Raw genomic sequence first — 21,699 nt, 5'->3', positions numbered from 1 at the left:
GGACAGAGGAAAGTGGTCCAAGGACTGAGCCCTGGAACCCCTGGGGCATCCTAAGATCTAGAGGTCAAGAAGAGAAGGAAAAACCAACAAAGGAAACTGATAAGATGAGCCAACGAGATATGCCGGAAATCTGGAAAGCTTGTGTCCCAGAAGCCAAGTGGAGAAAGTGCTTTATTCCAAGAAAGATGGAGTGGTCAGCTGTGACAAGCACTGCTGGGGAAATGGTCAGTTTGGGGGGCATGGAGAGTCACAGGCTCTGGGGTACCACAGCAGTGGGCACTGGGCAGGGAATCCAGTGTGGAGAGAAGAGCAAACACACACACACAAGCAAATGTCACTCGCTCTGCTATTGTATCTGAGGCTTCCACACAGATGCTGGAGTCCAGGCTAGTGTGATAGTCACTTCCCATGTCCCTAAAGAAGGAAGTGCCCTGAGAAACGTCAATGTATGCTGGCTGAACGGGAGCGGCAGGCAAGGATTTGCGTCTGTGGACAAGTTGGTTTTGATGGATAGTGGGTCATTCATGAAGAGATTAGGAAGAGCTGGTGGAAACATGAATTTGAGCCACGTTAGGCAGATGGGGAAGTCACATCGTGTTCCCAGAGAAAGAGTAATGTGTGACGGGCCCTGGCTAGAGGAGCTGGAAGGCAGAGAAGGGAAGGAGACTATAGCCACAGGGGTCTCTATACCCTACAGATTTGTTCCTTGTCCCTTGGCGTGGGGCCAATGGGGCTGAGCTTGCTCTGGTGGAAAGAGCAAGGACTTGAGAGTCAAAGAGCAGAACTGTTCCAGCCGTAGGTTCAGAGGTGGGGCTGGTCGGGGAGGGCTCCATGGAGGAGAAGCAGAGAAACCAGCAGTCACTGCATGGTCCCCAGGGGCCAGGCACATGCTGGGGAGACGGTCAACCTGGGGACAGGGAGTCACAGGCTCCTTTAGGATGCAGTTGTGCAGTTTTTCCTCACAACAGCCACTATGATGTTCTTCATTATTTTCCTCACTTACTGACAAAGAAACAGAGGCTCAGAGAAACTAAGTAGCATACCCAAGTTCACACAGTTGAGAAGTGCTGGGGCCTGGGTTTGAATCCAGAGGTCCTTGCCTCCAAGGCCTGTGTTCCTTTTCCTCAGCTTATGGCTGAGCAGAGGCAAGAATTCCAGAGATAAAACCTGCTCTTCCCTCTTACTGGCATGGTGCTTGACCTTGTTGGGCCTCTGGTTACTCATCTGTAAGATGGAGGTGACCATCACACCCATCCTAAAGGATTATATGGGATTATGCCATAAAATAGCAGTGCAGGGGCCGGCCCCATGGTGTAGTGGTTAAGTTCTCATGCTCTGCTTCAGTGGCCCGGGGTTCGCAGGTTCAGATCCCAGGTGCAGATCTAGCACCACTCATCAAGCCATGCTGTGGCTGTGTCCCACACACAAAATAGAGGAAGCTTGGCACAGATGTTCACTCAGTGGTAATCTTCCTCAAGCCAAAAGAGGAAGATTGGTAACAGATGTTAGCTCAGAGCCAATCTTCCTTACCAAAAAAAAAAAAGAGATAGACCCCAGCATTGCACCTAGCACACAGTGCATGTTCAAGAAATGAAAGCTATTATTACTGAGGATGATTTTCAATTTACAGATGAGAAAGCGTGTAAGAGTCCATTAATTTCTTCATACTCTAAAGAATAAAGGCTGAAGTCTGGATTCAAAATAATAGGAAAAACCAAATTTCGCTCAAGCATTTTTCCATTTCATCCCAAGATAAGAAAGAGGGAAATGGGTATTTCAGATAGGTGGAATACGTCAGCGAGGCATGAGATGAGATAGGCATGTGCGAGTAGAGTTGATCTTAAGAAGTGCAATGACATCAGATTTTAGTCATAGGTTGGAGTGGACTTTAAATACCTAACTGGGGTCTCCAGGCTTCAATTCAATGTTGTGTATAGGATGCCTACCACATATCAGGCTCCATGCCGGGCAGAGCTGAGCCCTGGCATGGGCACTGTTTACAGCTGCCTGGGTTGGCAGTGGCGATAACACCCTTGTGGACTTCGCCCTGACCCAACCTTTAACCTGTCCCAACCTTCAATCATGGAGGTAGCGGGTTATGCATTGCCCAGAAGGCAACTGTGAGATTAAGGGATCTGCTATAGCATGTGTTACCCATGAGACCAGGGCAAGTTCAAGTGGGCCCGGGCCCATCACTCTCACAGCAACCTCATGTGGTGGGTTCTATCATTATGCCCATTTGATGGAAGAGGAAACTAAGGCTCAGTCAGAATTGATATGACTTGCCAAGACCACAGAGTGGCAGTAGGACCAAGATTTGAACCCAGGTCATTCTGTCTTCAAATCTGGTGCTCTTTCCTCCATGCTGGGTTAGGCTATTGGCTTCTGAAAGACATGGACAGGTGAGATGGGTCAAACATAGCCTGAGGGTACTCAGGCACCAGTGGGAGATGGCAGGCAGAGGCAGGTTGAGGGTCCAGGCGGGGACGGATCAGGATGGTCCTTAAACTGAACTGGGGAGAAGGGGTGGGAAGATATGTGGCTCTGGGGGTGCAAAGAGCCCTGAGATCAGCCCTGTATCTACCCACCTTGCCCTGGACCAGCCTGTCAGTCTGCATCCTTTGCCCAGAGAAAGGACCATGGGCTGACCTGGGTCAAAGACACCTGAGTCCCTGCTCTGCCATTGACTAGCTCCGTGACCTGGGGCAAGTCACTTTAACTCTTGGTTCTCACTTTCCCTGTCTGTAAAATGGTTTTTCCAGCATTCCAGTCACACAGGTGTCTTGAGGAGTGAAGGAAAGTGGTGTGGTCCAAGGTCCTCCCGCAGACCTCCACACATAGCAGGCCCTTGACACACAGGATCACCCTCCTGCATGCTCTGGGCCTCTCTGCCCTCATAACCCCAACCTCCTTCCTGGGAACTGGCTCTAGGCTTGTCAGAGAGCCAGCAAGCTGTCAACCCCACCCCAGCTGGCCAGTTAATGAGTGATCAGGGTGCTGGAGCCTGGCCTATAAAGAACTGCTAGCCAGGGCAGCAGGTAGGAGGCAGGTGGATAGCGGCAGTGGGATACAGAGGGAGCGAGATGCACAGCAGGATGGTGTCATGGCTCCTGCCCGGCATAGCTGTCGTCTTCCTAGTGCTGCTGCAGAGCACACAGTCAGTCTACATCCAGGTGAGTCCCTCCAACCAGTCTACCCTTTGCCTGAAGGTCTGCACAGTGGGAGGCTGGGATGTAGAAGGGATGCTGGGAAATTCATAGAGAACAAAGGAGCACAGGACCCAGAACTCAGCCCAACACACAATCACAGCCCAAGGCCCCAGACAGCCGATGGGTGGGGGCAGCTGGAATGCTGATGGCAATGATGACGGTGATGATAACAATAAACTGCTGTTATTCAGCATTGCTCTGCTCAAAGGCCGATCCTGGTCAGAGGTCAGAGTGTGGAATAAGATGTGGTCCTTGCCCTTGAGGAGCCCAGAATGGGAGGAAGACCCCTTATAAAAGCTCCCACAGCTCTATATTCACCCATGTCTGGGTGGAGGGGCGATAATCACCAGAAAAAGTTTCCCTGGCAGGTAACTCAGGAAGTGACATTGCAGGATAAGCAGGAGGTAGCCAGGCACAGAGGACGCAGACTGCCCAGGCAGAGGGTGCAGCTCTTGCAGAGGCTGAGTCTCCTTCCAGGGCACCTGTGAGGCCGGAAGGAGTTGTGGAAGCGGGGCCTACCTGCAAGGTGGCAGGATAATGCCTCTGGGCTTGCAGGGAAGTCTGTGGCCCTGGCTGTCACATTCCTGACTCTGGGCAGGGCCTCCTAGGGAAGGAACAAAGAGGGTCTTGGAGAGCTATGGGGGAGAGCCCGCCTCCCCCTGCAGCCCTGGCCCTGGAGCCCAACCAGCTTGGGGTTCCCATCATTTTGCCATATGGGTTCAGGGGAGATGACCCAGTTACCAAGTGTGCCCTGGGTACCAGGCACCCAGGGAGGAGCAGAGCCAGATTATCTCCCTTTGTCAGATGAGGTTCAGAATGCGGAAGAGCTGGGATTTGAACCAGAGGCCCCCTGGTCTCCAAAGCCTGTGCCTTGAACTCTGCGCTGCACAGCATGCTATCACCTATCACCTACCAGTTTCTGGGGGCCTGTGGCACAGCAGTGTGACATGTCAGTCACCATCTCCCACCTCGAAGACTGTCTCTTAAGTGTGGCCTGGACTTTCCTTGAGAACGTAGAAGGCTCTGTGGGGTTCCGAGGAACCCAGATCTTGCAGGCCACGTTTTGATACCCTCTCCTCTCCTCTCCCTCCATCCCCCCAGTACCAAGGCTTCCAGGTCCAGCTGGAATCGGTGAAGAAGCTGAGTGACCTGGAGGGGCAGAGGGTGACCAACCCCCATCTCCGGGCCCAGGGCCTTGAGCCGTCCGTGTGCCTCCACCCAGACCTGCCACAGGACCTCCAGCCAGTCTGCGCCTCCAAGGACGCTGCCAGCATCTTCAAGGCCTTGAGTAAGTGCCCCACCCTGCAAAGCTTCCTGCCCCTCATTCTCTCTCCTCCCCATACCCCAGCTCATCCTGTTGTTTCTACTAAGCACTCAGTGGCTGAGGACAGGGCGATTCAAGAAACTTAGCCTCCTGGCCTCTCAGTTTGGGCACTGAAAGTCAGGCATATCCCATTGGTCCCCGACAACCCAGCCGGTTGATCATCCTTCCTCCAGAACTCCCCAGCTGGGGAGAAGGGACCCAGAAAAATGACTGCAATGCAGTGGGATGATGGGGGAAGCACAGTGGGGGCACAGAGGAGAGATGGCTCACATCTGGGGTGGCATAAGGGGTCTGAAAGGCTTCCAAGAGGAGGTGATATCTAGGCTAAAACATGAGGGCTGAAGCAGAGCTGGCTATGGGAATGTAGTGACTAGCTAGCATTTATTGAGCACCTACTAAGGGCCAAGCCCTATGTCAGCCCCTCAGCCTTCATTCTCTCCTCACAACCACCCTGTCGGGCTGATGTTGTCCATGAAGCAGACAGGAACACTCAGGCACAGAGTTTAAGGAAGGCACCCAGGCACCGCTAGGACAGAGAGGACGTGGGACTTGAGCCTAATTCGCTCACTCTACTTCTGAAGTTTCATCCTCCTGATTTGTAAGATGCCAGGCCCCTCCCTCAGGCTCTCTCCTAAGCAGGGCTTCTTGGGCCGCCTGGCCAGCAACTCCATGGACCACAGATGTTTCAGGTTCAGCTGACCCGTTCTTTCCTCTGCCCAGGGACCATCGCTAACGATGACTGCGAGCTGTGTGTGAATGTTGCCTGTACTGGCTGCCTCTGAGATGGCTCCATGTGCCCTGAGGCTGCCCTGGACACCTTGCCCCCCAGCCCACTGCCTCCTCAGCCCCAACCCCCATCCAAGCTCTGAGTGGGCCCTGGCCACTGCAGTCATTGCCACCCTCCCAGGGCCTGAGCAGCTGGATCTGGTGCAAAGCAGTTGGACATGTGTGGAGGAGAGATTGACCCCTGAGACAGCACTGCTGCTGAATAAAGATTCTCCACCCACAGAGTCATGCATCCATTTGTTCATCCCCAGGAACCAGGGGCCGAGCTTCTTGGGAAGCTGGATGGATATAGGAGAAAAGTTGGACTAAAAAATCAGGGATTGCCCTGGTTTCTGGAGCCTAAGGAGTTGGTTCTTCAAGCCCTATTTCATATAGGAGGGAGCAATACTCAGAGCAGGAACGAATAGCCTAAGATCACACAGCTAAGAAGCCACAGAGCACCCAGATCCATCTAACCCCAAAGGAAGTGCTCACGGCCTGGCCCAGCTTCTGTGCTCCTGACCCTGGGGTAGAGGAGCCTTCCTCCAGTAGGTGGGACTGCAGGAGTGGGTGGAGGGAAGAAGCATGTTGTGGCCCCTCCCCAGGCCCATAGTGGGGGCTGACTTTGCCGTAAGCCTGTCTGAGAAGACGGGCCCTTTGCCTCACCCTTACCTTCCCAAGCACCCACCCTTGTCAGCTCCCTGGGACCATCTGGCCACCTCCAGATAGAAAACCTTTCCTCCCTCTCTCCATCCTGATGGACTTGAGGAGTGTTAATAATAATAACCAATGCTTATTGAGCATTTTCTATACCCTCAGCACTATTCTAAACTCTTGGCACATAGTGACTCACAGAGTCCTCACTCAGTCTAATAAAGCAAGTTCTATTATTGTTACTGTAGGGGAGGAAGACAAATTTTCTACCCTTTAGGTCCTTCTGGCTGGGTCACAAATTTAATTGACATGAGACAGAATAACAGGAGAAAATAAAACAAAGCTTTATAACATGTATACCAGGAGGTATTCAGGAAAACTGAGTAATTTGCCAAAATGGCAGAGGTTCTCATCTTAAATACCATCTTCAACTACAATGGAGGATGTTGGGGGTGGGGATAGTCAGTTATGGGAGATTACCAGAAAAGCACAGTAAACAAGAGTAAGGTTATTATGCAGATTTAAGTCCTTGCTTTCCACGTTGATAAGAGTTTCTAGAGATAAAGTCATCCTCCCTTCCTCCTGGTAGAGACAGGAAGATATCCTTACAGGTGGAGATTTCCCTTACAAATGTAGATGTCTCTTACAAAGGGTAACTTCCACTTCTACTTGGTTTTCACAGCTTCTCCCATTTCTGCAGTTTTTAAAAGTAACCAGCCCAAAATAATCCTCATCCTAAAGAGACACATTTTGGGGTGACCAATTCTGATCCCCCACAGTCCTGCCCTTGAAACTTTAAGAAGTTTCACAGTCCTTCAAAACTTTAAGAAGTTTCATAGTCCAGAAGCTGAGTGGTAGATTGTTCCATCTCACTGAACACATTTCTTAGTCCTGTTAGTAGATCAGTCCAGTTAAATTCATTTTAGAAGGTGGTGATGCAGATGGGCTCCCAGAGTTAGACCTATATTGTGGAAGTAAGCAATCAGGTACTTAGTAAGAAGTATTTCTATGGAAATAAAAAGAAAAACAAGGTTAATCATTAGAGCAAGTTATAAACAAGTTTCTGAGCCCAAGGGGCAGCCAGTCAAGAAAATTTTCAGATATCAGGCTCAAGGCATCCTTTGCAGTTTGAAATGTCTCTGATGATGTCATTGGGTGTTCAGGTATCCTTTTGAGTGGCTTACATAGCAACAAGCATGTTATCAAGGTGATCTTTACAAAGTTGGTATCAAGTTATCCAGCTTCAGTTTGCAGGTTTCCAGGAACAAGTGTGGTTTTAGTTCTCAATGATTTCAAATAAAAATGATGGAAAAAATTGAAAATGCTAGATTTGTAGCCAGATATTTCAGGAGGCTAGAAGAATTCAGGATTCAGTCCAGTTTACAGGTAGAAAACAAAAACTTCAAAGACAATTAACAGAACTAGGATCTAATATCCACAAATGTGTACTATAGTTTTTACTGAAATATAATTTTTCTCCCTAAAATCACCCTTATCTTTACCAAAGATAGCAAAATTAAGACTAACTTGTTTGTAAAATAAGTTTAGTTTCAATATGTTTGGCCCAATTATTTACCTAAGTATGGCAAGAATAGCAATTGATCATATAGGCTCCTTTAAACCTGCTTTGCTGGAACATTTTATAAGGAATTTCAGATTGAACTTTAAAGGCCTTTCAACGCCAGGAAAGTCAAGGACTTATCAGACAAAGCCTGCAATACCTACAGATTTGGGTGAATTTTTTCTCTCCTCAAGGTCCCCAAAATATTTCAAGGTTCCAGGCACCTGCCAGATAAGTGACCTTCCTTACTTATCCAGTCAGATTCCTGGGAACCCTGTAAACAAGGTACCAGGCCAATACTTCCAAGTGGCTTTATTCCATAAAGTCCAATCTTTGTTTCTCAAAAGCTCTCTGGTTATATCTGAGTCTATGCATGTTTCCCTCAAATATGACATTCCAGTCAAATCTTTGGTAATATAACCAATGTTTCCAATTGTGCCCTGTTATAAAGAGAACAGATTCTTATTGAACTTACACAAATAACTACATTGCCATGAAAATAACAATACTCACTAAGAGTTTCCAAATTCTGAAAGGTAGGGAGAAAAAGATAAATGTTTCAATTTGGCTTACAAAAGTATAATTTGCCAAATTGCTATGTCATAATTAGCTAAAAAGAAAAAAATTTTCCTTAAATCTGAAAAAACATTTTTTAAAAATCAGCAATATTTTAAACAAAAAGTCATAAAAATTAAAATCTCCTCAGTTCATTCAGTCACGTGTAATCAACTCTTGATCTTGATCTTTGTTAGCAGTTTCATGAAGTCATCAGTTTTTCATTAGAGTTCTGTAATTTCTTACCCAGTTTTACAATCTGAAAGTTTATCAGAACCCTGAATTCCAGGGTAAATGTCAGAGCCCTTTGCGTGAATCTCTCTGAAGATGAAAACATTTGTAAAAGCATCAGAGTAACAATAACTGTCTGTAAATGACAAAAGACTTCAAAATGGCAATTGACAAGGCAACTTGGTTATTTCTGTGACATACAACACTTTAAGATAATAACTAGAATTATGAGTGACAACCAGGACAGAATAGAATTTTTGGAATGTTATATAATTTGTAAAACACTTACATCAATAACATTTACCCACATAATACCATAGGTTCCTTTGAAACAATGTTTAGTTATACATTTAATCATGGTGACAATTAAATATTTTCAGGCAAATGCCTGAATATTAAATAGCTGTAGGCAAAATTAAATAGCTGTAAGAAAAACCTTAGCATCTGTGATTAAATATCTGATTAAAAATATAGGAGATTTATTTTAATAAAACACAAAATCTCTACCCTTCTGGTAGATTACTCAAAGATAAAACCTTTCATAATCTCTTTACCAAGAGCAAATGATAATTTCAAAAATTATCCTTTTAAAAGAGGGGAAAAACCAAATTCTAATTTTGTACCAGCTTACTTTTGATATTAAAACTTATTTACTTAATTAATTTCATTTTAATTTTAGCCAACTTGACCATGCACAAGGCTCTTTTCAGAATTTCTCTTTCACAAACTTTCTATAACTTCCTTTTTACATTCAGAATTTATCCCATGCCTCTTTTTTTTTCTTTCTAGTGCTTTAAGACAAATTTATCTTTCTTACCAAAAAAATATTTCCATTCTTTATACCTTCTTTACTGAAAATATATATCTTACTTCCTTGGATACGAACACATTTTCTTTATTAATTTCTAGTAGCTTTAATCACATATTGGAATTTTTAACCCTTAGAAACTTTAATTTTTATGTAAAAACTAAGAAGCAAGCAATTACAAACTTTTACATTAGCATTCTGTGGCTAGAAAACTTTATAAATACTTTTTACAATTTTAGAAACATGTTACTTTACAGTACAATCTTTTAATAAAATGCAAAATATGTTTACCAATAGACCCAAACACCTTTTAGTTTCTCTGTAATAAGACAAAAGTAGGTAAACTTATATTTAGTAATTAATGTCTAATATTTTATCTTATTTGGAAATGATCTAGATACTCAACGAATTTTCATCATTTAAATTAACCTAGCAAAACTTCAAAGTTTTAAGTTACCAAAGAGATTTCGGAAGTTATCTTAAATAAATGTCATAACACACAATTATTATTAAAAATCTCACCCAACACTTTATCTTTTCCACATCTACTTAGTTTACCTGTTTCCAATAGTTATTTAGATTGCCTAAAAGGCTTTGAGGCATCAGACAAAATCAGCTATCATTTTAAGCTATGATTTTTCTTGACCAGTTTTGTAATAAATAACATCAGCTTATTTGACTAGTAAACCCAGGCTTCATGTCTGCATCATATCAATTCCTGATAACTTTAAGGAAATGTCTATTTTAATCAAACCGACAAACTTAAACAAGTTTCATTCACCAGGGATTATTTCATATAAATGCTAACTTGAAAGACATGTAACCACTTACTTTAAGTCAATTAAACAGAGCTCTTAATTTTGGCCATACCCTCTGGAGGTAAAATATCACACATATAGAACATACATATAGACACACATAAACAGGTAGACACAGACAGGGACGTTAAATTTCTGTTATGAATCAGGTGCAATACAAAACTCACTAGAATCTGAGAAACATTTGAATTTCAAAGAATGGCTCTTAGGTCCTAGAGAAGATGAGAGCATAAAATCTACATCATAAAGACTTAGAGAAAGCATCCAAGTTTTCTTCCAGATGGAGTTTCCAGGGCATATCTGCCTTATCAGTTTATAATGTCTCAATCTTTTGTCTCAATATCTCAGAGCATCTTGAGGAACAGGGGAGGCTTTGAGTTGGCAAAAGACAGGTGGGCTTTGAGCTGCTTTCTAGAACCATAACTCCAGTCTTGTAGAGATTTGTATGACAAAGACGGTAGTTTCCAGTTCCCCAAAGATCTGGATTACTGTGTCAACATAAATAATCCATAACCAATCTATAAATCAAAATTGGGGTGAGTTTATTATGAGCTAGATCTGAGGACTAGCCTGGGGCCTTCCTTCCCCAAGGAAGGAATGGCACCAAAGAAGTGGGATGTACAGAGTGGTTATATACCATCTTGGAACAAAGAGCATACATCACATATGATAGGAAGGTCCCTTTTACAATAGTCACAAGATTGCCCAGCCAGCACAGCGATTCACACAGCAGGTAGTAGGTCTGTTGTCTCGAGCTAGGTGGTCACAGGGTGGGTGCAGCAACCAATTCCTAGCTTGGGAAGAGCTGCTTATCCTTAAGGAAATGCCAATGCAGGGGAAGTTGCATCTTCATCTTAAGGGCGTCTGTTCTTGTCTTTGGGACACAGCAAACGCTTAAAGCAGATATACAATGTGTGCTCAACGGCCACGTCAGGCCCTTTTGGAAAAACAAGGTCAGGCCAAATTAATTTTACACCAAATGGCTTCCTCATATACTCCAATATATCCTATTGCTTGCCATTTGTTTGTCAGGACAATGTATCACACCTTAAAAAGTCTGCACAAAGCATTTAACAAAGGCCCTCATTCTCAGTGTACAATTGAACCCTAGACCAATTTACCTTGTGGGGGAAGCTTTTATTATCTTTTTTTATTACACCTGGTATTAGCCTCTAGTTTTTATCTCACACCATGTGGGCTCAGGCAACCCTACTGACCTCCCTTTAGTAAGTTTAATTGACACTGTCTGAAGAGCAGATTTATATGCTGTCTTACAATCAGGCAGGGGAAACATTCCCCAAGTAGTCACAATGTTTATCCCTACAACACAATCTATAATACAGTCAGTCAAAAAGAGGTACAATCACTTCACATAAAGCCTGTAAATATATCAATTTTTATGCAAAATTTTATTTGAATTCCATCAACTGTTACTCCTCTACTCATAGCTTTCATTAGGACTTTATCAATAGGTCTTGGCCTTACAATTTTGGATAGGGGAAGCATTCCCAGGCAGGCATTTTAAAACATACTCAGGAAAAGTTGATATAACCTCTTTGTATAAAGTTAGCTCAAACATTTCAACCTTTATAATCTTATCAACACTTACACTTTTACATTACTCAATTTAATTGTAACCTAAGTCAGGTCTTAAGGCTAGCCATTTTTTTTTTTTGTATTTCCTTTTAATTTGGCCTTTTCATAACTACCAATAAAAATTATGATGAGAGCTGTCACAAATTTTTTCCTCAATTAAGAAGATTTACCAATTTAAATGATCCATTGTCTGGCCACAATGATGAGTAGGATCTTAGCAACTCATACCAATAATCATTCCCATGGACCCAAGAGGCATCCCCAAGAGAGATCCAAAAAGTTCACTCCCAAAAATAGTCTAAGAAAGCAAAGACCATCATTGCACAGCAAGCAATAAAAGTTGAGATGACAAAATCCCCTTCTGAAGGCAATTTGGGCCCCTTTTGAGAAACTCTCCTGAAAGGTAACACAGTTGGACAAAGAGAGTGTCTCCCAGAGCCCCAGTCTACTTGATTAGCCACCAAAATGCATGCCAGTACGTGCATCCTCTGGATAGTGGAGACCAGAAGGGTCCAAAGCCAAACCCTCAAGACATAGAACAAGACAAAAGAAAAAAATTTCACCTGATATGCACATTAACAGCTTTAGCTAAACCTTGGTTCTCTTGGAGCAAGAATAATACATAGGAGGGAGGTGCTGCCAGGTTGGGGATTGTGTGTGCTTTACAGAGTACCTCATCATTGCATGGACATTTTCTCTCTCTCTCTCTCTTTTTTTTGTTGTTTTTTTTTTTTTTGAGGAAGATTAGCCCTGAGCTAATATCTGCCACTAATCCTCCTCTTTTTGCTGAGGGAGATTGGCCCTGAGCTAACATCAGTGCCCATCTTCCACTACTTTATATGTGGAACACCTGGCACAGCCTAGCTTGATAAGTGGTGCCATGTCCGCACCCAGTATCCAAACCAGCGAACTCCAGGCCACCAAAGTGGAGAGCACAAACTTAACTGCTGTGCCACCAGGCCTACCCCTGCATGGACATTTTCTTGAAGTTGGCAAGGGAGACCTGTGTCATCTACCCTATTCTGTGATGCAACTTATCCTTTCACAGGAGACTTGAGGTGGCAAGCACCCTAATGGCTCTTAACTGCTTGACCAGTACCCACCAAATTTGTGGCCTATTTGTGGCCTATTTGGCTCCCAAGACGCCCTTAGCAACAGTTTTCACCTCATGCACATAGTCCCAGACAGCAGGCTTATAGAGATGCCTGTGTCTTATGACAAACAACAAAAAAAGACAGAGACGAGGAAAAATACTCTCTCTGGGAGGAAAAGGATCTACAACCAATGAATACTCAACCAAATCCTAGAGTCATTGAGTCCAAGAAGCCAGCTTCATGAATGTTTTCTCCTACTAACCTAAATTTAGAAAAGCAATAAACCTCACTATTCTCTCTTCCATTGGACCCTGGAGGCAGTGATCTGGGAGACTGACGTGGTAAGAACTCTTACCTCCTGCTGGCTCTTGTCAGGGGCCCAGGATCTCTCAGTTACAGTAGTCCAGGAGCAAGCAGCATCCAGCCAGAGAAGTTTTATCCCATCCTCATCACCAAACCATGGGGGAGGAAGACAAATCCTCTGCCCACTCCAGGTCCTTCTGGCTGGGCTATGAATTAAATTCACATGAGGCAGAATAACAGGAGAAAGTCAAACAAAGCTTTATAACATGTATACATGGGAGACACTCAGGAAAACTGAGTAATTTACCAAAATGGTGGAGGTTCTCATCTTAAATACCATCTTCAGTTAAAGACAAAGGAGTATGTTGGGGGTAGTGGTTCAGGATTTTAAAGGGGAGGAAAGCAATCCACAAGGAAATGGAAAAACAAATGTTTGACAGACAGAACTTTGATAGAAGCAGGTTTAGCAAGGATCCTCCCAGTTTACCAATACCCAGAGTTATCTGAAGTGATGCCTTGTCCTGGGAACAGGCCTTTTATCTTAAATTCCTTTAGGCAGTTATGGGGAAGGTCAAAGTTTCTGTTAGAGTTTTTGTTCTTAAAAATAAGCCAAAGAGACACATTTTGAGGTGGCCAATTCTGATCTCCCCCACAGTCCCACCTTTGAAATTTTAAGAAGTTTCACAGTCCTCTTGAAATTCAAGAAATTTCATAGTCCAAGTGTTGAGTTGGTAGATTATTCCATCTCACTGAACAAGTCTTTCAGTCCTAATAATAGATCAGTCCTGTTAAATTCATTTTAGGAAGTGGTGGTGCAGGTGGGCTTCCAAAGATAGGCTTACAATGTGAAAGCAAGCAATCAGGTATTTAATAAGAGGTACTTCTATGGAAATAAAAAGAAAGATAAAGATAACGGTTGGAGCAAATTATAAACCAGGTTCTGAGCCCAGGAAAAAGCCAGTTAAGAAGCTTTTATATGTCAGAATCAAAGCATTTTTTTGCAGCTTGAAATGTCTCTGATGATGTCATTGGGTGTTCAGACAATCCTTTTGAGTGGCTTACATAGCAACAGGCATGTTATTGTGGTGATCCTCACAAAGTTTATATCAAGTTATCCAGCTTCAGTTTGCAGGGCTTCAAGAACACAGGTGGTTTCGGTTCTCAATGCTTACAAATAAAATTGATGGAAATAATCGAAAATGTTAACTTGGAGATTTGTAGCCAGATATTTCAGGAGCCTAGAAGAATTCAGGATCCAGTCCATTTTCCAGGTAGAAAAGGAAAACCTCAAAGACAATTAATAGAACTATAATCTAATGTGTATTATAGTTTTTTTACTGAAACATGACTTTTCTCTCTAAAGTCACCCTCATTTTTGCCAAAGATAGCCAAATTAAGACTAATTGATTTGCAAAATGTTTAGTTTCAATAAATTTTGTCCAGTTGTTTACATAAGTAGAGCAAGAATAGCAATTGGTCATGTAGGCTCTTTTAAACCTGCTTTGCTGGAACTTTTTATAGGAAATTTCAGATTGAGCTTTAAAGGCCTCTTGAGGCCAGGAGAGCCAAGCCAAGGACTTTTCATCAGGCTTTGCCTGCAGTACCTTATATTTGGGTGAATTCCTCTCTTCTTTTGATGTTCCCCCAAATATTGAGGTTCCTTGCACCTGCCAGATAAGTGACCTTCCTTACTTACCAGTATGGTTGCTTGGAACCCTGTAAACAAGGTAACAGGCCAATATTTTCAAGTGGCTTTATTCCAGAAAGTCAACATTTATTCCTCAAAAGTTGTCTTGTTATATCTGAGTCTGCATGTTACTCTCAAATATGACATTCCAGTCAAAGCCTTGGTATTATAACCAATGTTTCTAATTGTGTCCTCTTATGACAACAGATTCTTATTGAACCTATGCAAATAACTATATTGCCATGAAAACAATACTCACTCATTAAGAGTTTTCAAATCCTGGAGGGATCAGGTAGGGAGAAAAATAAATAAATGTTTCAATTCTGCTTACAAAGGTGCAATTTACCAAATTGATATGTCATAGTTAACTTGAAAGAAAAGAGAAAAATTTTCCTTAAATCTGAAAAAACAAAACATCAAAGAATATCAGCAATATCTCAAACAAAAAGCCATATAAATTATAATCATCCTCGTCAGTTCATTCAGTCCCATTTAATCAACTCTTGATCTTAATCTTCTGTTAGCAGTTATGAGGTCATCATTTTTTCTGTTAGAGTTCTGTAACTTCTTACTCCATTCAGTTTTATAACCTGAAAGTTTACCAGGAACTTTCATTCCAGAGTGAATGTCAGAGTCCTTTGCATGAATCTCTCTGAAGATGAAAACATTTGTAAAAGCATCAGAGTAAAAGAATAACTGTAAATGACAAAAGACTTCAAAATGACAATTGACAAAGAAATTCAGTTAATTCTGTGACATATGACACTTTAAGATAATAGCTAGAATTATGACTGACAATCAGGCCAGATTAGAATTTTAGGAAGGTTATATAATTTTTAAAACATTTATATCAATAACATTTACCCACATAATACCAACTAAGAAGGTTTATCATCACTTATTTGAAAATGCTTCATGTAATTTAGCATATCAAATAATCCTAATTAGTGTCTTTTTCTTTATAGAAAGCAAAATAACAAATTTCTTTGAGTAGGCCCAGGAGTCTCTGAAAATCCTCAAAGAAACATTTTTCCTTCAGGTCAAAAGAAATACTTCACTTAGGATTTGAATTTTGGGGGAAACGTCAAAAATATCAGAAGAGTTTAAAACACTTCGTCAATAGGAAATAACGCTCACTGTGAAACAACGCTCAGTTATCCATTCAATCAAAATGACAATAGAAAAAGTCGAGAGCAAACAGAGAGTTAAAACACTCAAAAAATCTTAATAGACCTCAGTCTTTTTGAATGTAGGACCTTATTTCAACAAAACAGATTTTCTGTCTTTTTAGGTAGACTTACTCAAAAATACAGAAAAGCCTTTTATAACCTCTTTATCAAGAGCAGACTAAAAGTCCAGGAAAATTATCATTTTACGAAAGAGAGAATCAAATTTTAATTTTTGCACCAGCTTATTTTTGACACTAAAATTCATTTGCTTCATTAGATTTACTTCAATCTTAACCAACTCAACCATGCATAAAACTCTTTTTAGGATTCCCCTTCCACAAACATTCCTTAACTTTTTTTGACATTCAGAATTTGTCCCATGCTTTCTTTCTTCCCTTCTAGTACTTTAGGACAAATTTATCTTTCTTAACAAAAGAAAAATACTTGCCTTCTTTATACCTTCTTTACTGAAAACATACATTTTACTTTCCTTGAATACAAAGATGTTGTCCTTATTAATTTTTAGTAGCTTTAATTACATAAATTAATTAGAATTTTTAACCCTTACAGACCTTAGTGAAAACTGAAAAGCAAGAAATTATGAACTGTCGTTTACATTAGCAATCTGTGGTTTGGCAAGTTTATAACACTTTTCATAATTTCTAGAAACATGCCAGTTCATAGCACAATTTTTAATGAAATACAAGACATGTTTACCAATAGACTCAAACATCTTTTTTAATTTCTCTGTAATAAGAAGCCAAAAATAGATAAAACTATATTTAGTAATTAATATCTAATATCTTATCTTATTTGAAAATGATCTAAACATTCAATGAATTTTTATCATTTAAATTAACCTAGCAAAACTTCAAAGTTTCAAGTTACCCAAGAGATTTTGGAAGTTATTAAATATGTCATAAAATATAAATATTGCTAAAAGTTTAAATTCCTATCTCGTTTACATCTAAATCATTTTTCCCCAAGAATTATGTTTAAATTACCCACAAAAACTTCATGAGACATTGATACTGGCTCAATACAAAGTTGACGTAAGGGAAGCCATATTGCAGAAAAGAGACCATGTTGCAACTTTGAGTGACCTCTGAATAACTAACCCAGCTGGATATGCACCCTCCAGGAGATCCACCTCCTCTGTAGATTTTATGACCCATGCTTGTACATATACCTACCAGCTGCACTAAGACGATAACTTCGTTCTTTTGAGTTCTTTAGGAATGTGATGACCCCCAAACAGAGAGTCTATGCTGATAGCTATCATCAATGACAACTGAAAGGTCTGGTGTGGTGACTCTTGGGTCAGCATTCCTAACTCCCTCCCCTATAACCCACTGACCTATATAACCACTAGATTCTGTGCCTCTCTTAAGGTGGTTCTTTTGGACATTAGTTGGCCATCTTCCCTCTTACTAGCAAGCTGCAATAAAATGCCCTTTCTCTACCACCATCTTGGCTCTTGACAGTTGGCTTTGGCTTTTGTCCTGTGGCGAGCAGATCATGTCCTTTGTGCAATAACAGAAATCTGGCAACCATGAAGGGACAATAAATCCTGCTCGTGGCCAGTTGACTTCGGATGGGTGACCTGTGGGTAAGTCCCTAGTGGTTCTGTTTGTCTTGGGGATCTGCCCTTCCTGCTCTCCTTTGCTGATGCCCACTGGCTGCCTCCTAGTGCTCCCTATGATGGAAAGAGAAACGGCTACTTCTGGTGAGTTGATGGGCTCACATCTAGGGTAGGGTAAGTTGCCTCAGGACTGCACCACTAAGAACTTTCCTTCCCTCCATCTAGGGTCCCCTCTTTGAGGGGAGGACCACCCGGTTAATAGGGTGCCCTGCCAGAGTGGGAAGAGGTATAGGACTTCACCCAAAATCTAGGAACCCGTTCACTGGTGTCTGGATTTTCCGTGTTTGTGTTTGTGTCTGTGTCTATAAAGAGCTCCAGGACCAGACATCTTTTGGGTGAGTGACCTCGTTGAAATGTGCCTGTGCCTTAAATTGTCTAATATCTCATCGCCATAGTGGTTTAGAGGCCCTGCTGGTGAGATTTGACTGCTGGGTTGAAGTCCCAAGGCTAGGATTGTGGGAGACAATATAAAGGACTTACAGCCACTGGGGCACTCAAAAGGATCAGGTTAGAGTCCTGAGCTCTGCGTTAGAGTCCCAGAAGTATTGGATTTTGGTGTCTGCTCATGTTTGTCTATATCTGACTGTTCCATTTGTTAAAATTGGCTGTTTAGGGACTCAGTCTCTCAGTGATCGTGACAAACTCTCTTCAGAAATTACCTTGTTTGCTGCGGCCAACTTAGAAACAGCCTCCTAAAATGGAGATAACTTTAAACAACTGGCAAGGTAACCTGGGATGATTTAAAATTACAATGGCCATTTTGGGCTCTTTTTGAGCCTCCAAATGAAGGAACAAGGAAAGATCTTTAATCTTTAAAGAGTCAAGGTCTCCACCTTTCAACGGAAAGTTTCCAGAAGCTGTAAATGTTTACAGAGAACAGCAAAATCTTACCAAGCTTGTTTTGTGTCCCTAGAGCTTGGCTTGATAGTTGTCAGGTTGGGTGCAGTCCCAAAAAATGATCAAACAAAAATACGGTTGCACCTATTTTGCGGTAAGGGATAGTCGGACAGAAATGCATGTTGCACTCCTGTTTGTGGCTAAGAGTCCTACCAAACCACTGTCAGCCTCAGGGGAACTACACTGGCCATTAGAAGAAAGCCTTGGCTGGGCCTTCATTGTAACAGTCTCAATTTCAGGGATGCTTAAAGTTTTCATGATCTGATTCTAGCTGCAGCATAAATATACTTTTGACAGTGATGTCTAAATTCTGCAACAATGGATAAACATTAAATCAATCCCCACCTGTAGCCCCTTAGGCTGCATTCTCCTGAATTGGGTGACTTTTAGCTGCAAGTAAGTAGTATGAGCTATTGACTACTCATTTTATTCATCCCTCTCTTCCCAGAGACAGCTGCTATTTTTCCTTGTCTCTGTTGTGTGTGTGTGTGTCATTTGTCATAAAAAGGAAATACCATAGACCAAGAAGTAGGCACACCATAAGCCTGCTGTCTAGGCAGGCTCGCAGTAGGCTTGCCTTAGGACCCACCTATGAAGTATGTGCATAAGGTGGAAGCTGTTGCTAAGGGCATCTTGGAAGCCAAAAGGGTTGCAATATTGTTGGGCACAGGTCGAGCAGTTAAGGGCCCTTAGGGCGCTCACCACCTCAAAAAGTTTCCTGTGAAAGGATGAGTTGATCACAGAACGGGGTAGATGACACAAGTCCCCCCGCCAACTTCAAGAAAATGTCTGTGCAATGATGAGCTACTCTGTAAAGCACACATGACCACCAACTCCGTGGCACCTCCCCGCTAGGTATTAGTCTGGCTCCAAAAGACCCGAAGCTTAGCTAAGCTGTTAATGTGCATATAAGATTTTCTTCTTTTTGTCTAGTGCTATGTCTTAAGAGCTTGGCTTTGTGACCTCTTTGGTCATGAGGGGTCCCAGCCCATCGGGGGCCTTTGTCGTCTCAATCTTTGTTGTCTGTTAGTGTAATACCACCCATGCAGGAGAAGCTTTTGCTTTCTTGGACTATTTTGGGGAGTGAACTTTCTGGATCTTGCAAGGGCTGCTGCTTTTCCACTCTCTTTTGGGGATGCCTCTTGCATCCATAGTTAAGCCATAAATGCTTCTAGGTATTGGAAAATTCAAAGCTGATAAGGCAAATATGACCCAGAAACTCCATCTTGGAGAAAACTTGAGTGGCTTCTCTGTGCCTTTGGGATGTAGTTGGACAGGTAGATCAACTTATAATGTCATTTAAGTTACAACCCAATTTCTGAGAAATTAAGAGCAAACGTCCTTTAAAAAAAATCCTTGCAAGACTGGAAATGCAGCTCTAGAGGCAGTTCAGGTTCCACCCATTTCCCTTATCTCAAAGAGCTTGCAAATCCTCTGGAAAATATCTGGCCCACCACTAATTCCCAGGACTGAAAAAAAGAAAGGGAAAAGCAAGAAAAACAGCCAGAAGAGTGCCCTCACCAAAAATCTAGCGTCTGAAGTGTCTTCTCCACAAATATAGTTAAAAAAGGCTTAAAACAAAATTTGGATTCATAACTAGGGAGCCCTGTACCTGATTCATGGCAGTAATTTTAAAACAATAGCTGTGCAGTCTCTGCGTATGTGTGTCTATATGTATGCTTGTGTGATGTTTTTACCTCTGGATGGTATGGCCAAAAATGAAGAGCTCTGTTTAATTGGCTTAAAGTAAGTGTTTACCTAAATTATTTCTAAATGGAAAAGAAATTAACCCAAAGGTCTTTCAGGTTAACATGATATAAACTAATCTTTGGTAACTGAAAGCTTATTTAAGTTTGTTGGTTTCATTAAAATGGACATGTTTTCAGAGTTATCAGCATTGGACATGATGCAGACATACAGCCTTTATTCTACATTTATTGGTCAAACAAGCTGATGTTTTCTCTACCACAGAACTGGTTAGCAAAAACAATAACTTAAAATGATGGCTAATTTTGTCTAATGTCTCATGAAGCAGTCTAAGTAATCACTGGAAATGGGTAAATTGAATAAATGTGAAAAGGGTAAAAGTTTTTGTGGAAACAATTAACAATGGTTATGTGCTACGATGTACGTACTTGAAACAACTTAAGACAATGGCTGACTGCTTTAGTGTCCCATGAAGTTTTTGTGAGTAGTCTAAATATGATTGTTACAGACAAATGGTCTAGATGCATGTGAGATAAGAGTGCATAGGTAAACTTTTAGCAATAATTATACTTATGACATGAGTACTTGAAAGAGCTTCCAAAATCTCTTTGGTAACTTGAAACACTGAAATTTTGCTAGGTTAAACTGAATGATAAAAATTCATTGAGTATCTAGATCATTTCCAAATAAAATAGATTATTAGACATTAATTATTAAATCTGGTTCATCTGCTTTTGGCTTCTTATTACAGAGAAGCTAAAATATGTTTGGATCTATTAGTAAATATGTCTTGTATTTTATTAAAGGTTGTTCTATGAAGTAGCATGCTTCTAGAAATTATTAAAAAGTGTTTATGATTTTGCCAAGCCACAGAATGTTAATATAAAAAACAAGTTCATAATTGCTTTTTAGTTTTTGCTAGGGTGTGTGAGGGTTAAAAATTCTAATGTATGTATATAATTGAAGCTACTAAAAATTAATGAGGAAAACATCTTTGTGTTCAAGGAAAGTAAGATATATGTTTTCAGTAGAAATGGTATAAAGAATAGAGATTTTTTTATTTTGTTAAAAAAAAAAAATATATATATATATATATATATATATATATATATATATGTATTTTCAAATCCTGAATGAAGTCTTTCTTTTGACCTAGAAGAAGGAAAACATTTTTTCTCTTTGAGAATTTTCACAGGGCCCCTGGGACTTCTCAAAGAAATTTGTTCTCTCTTCCTATAAGGAGGAAGATACTAAACTTATTAGGCTTATTTGGTATGCTAAATTACATGGGAAGCATTGTCAAATAAGTGATGATAAACCTTCTTAGGTGGTATCATTTGGATAAATGTTTTTGATATAAATGTATTAAAAATTATATAACATTCCTAAAATTCTGATCTGTCCTGGTTGTCAGCCATAATTCTGGTTATTATTTTAAAGTGTTTTATGTCACTAAATTAACCAAACTGCTTTGTCAATTACCAGTTTGGGGTCTTGTTGTTTACAGACATTTATTGTTTTACTATGACACTTTTGAAAAATATGTTTCACTTCAGAGAAATTCGTGGAAAGGGCTCTGACACTCCACAATACACATTTCTTTCTTTTCTTTTTCTCCTCCTCCTCCTTCTTCTCCCCAAAGCTCCCCAGTACATAGCTGGATATTCTACTTATAGGTC

The 21,699-nt window shown here is 41.3% G+C and overlaps 1 protein-coding gene across 1 annotated transcript; it reads left to right on the top strand.

The window, feature by feature from the left end:
* The first annotated feature begins 3,014 nt into the window (after positions 1-3,014).
* GUCA2B (guanylate cyclase activator 2B) lies at positions 3,015-5,537 on the top strand. Its single transcript, XM_014867255.3, has 3 exons — positions 3,015-3,173; positions 4,311-4,497; positions 5,254-5,537. The coding sequence occupies exons 1-3, from the start codon at positions 3,084-3,086 to the stop codon at positions 5,313-5,315; spliced, it is 339 nt and encodes a 112-aa protein (XP_014722741.1). The 5' UTR covers positions 3,015-3,083; the 3' UTR covers positions 5,316-5,537.
* The last annotated feature ends 16,162 nt before the right edge of the window (positions 5,538-21,699 follow it).

This window comes from Equus asinus, chromosome 5 (genome assembly GCF_041296235.1).
Source record: "Equus asinus isolate D_3611 breed Donkey chromosome 5, EquAss-T2T_v2, whole genome shotgun sequence".
Lineage (NCBI taxonomy): Eukaryota > Metazoa > Chordata > Mammalia > Perissodactyla > Equidae > Equus > Equus asinus.
The sequence above is the reverse complement of the archived record's forward strand: the minus strand, read 5'-3'. Positions and strand labels throughout refer to the sequence as shown.

Coding starts and splice junctions, on each gene's coding strand:
- GUCA2B (XM_014867255.3), top strand. CDS start 3,084: ATGCACAGCAGGATGGTGTCATGGCTCCTGCCCGGCATAGCTGTCGTC. Junction 3,174..4,310: donor CACAGTCAGTCTACATCCAG/GTGAGTCCCTCC, acceptor CCATCCCCCCAG/TACCAAGGCTTCCAGGTCCA. Junction 4,498..5,253: donor CAGCATCTTCAAGGCCTTGA/GTAAGTGCCCCA, acceptor TCCTCTGCCCAG/GGACCATCGCTAACGATGAC.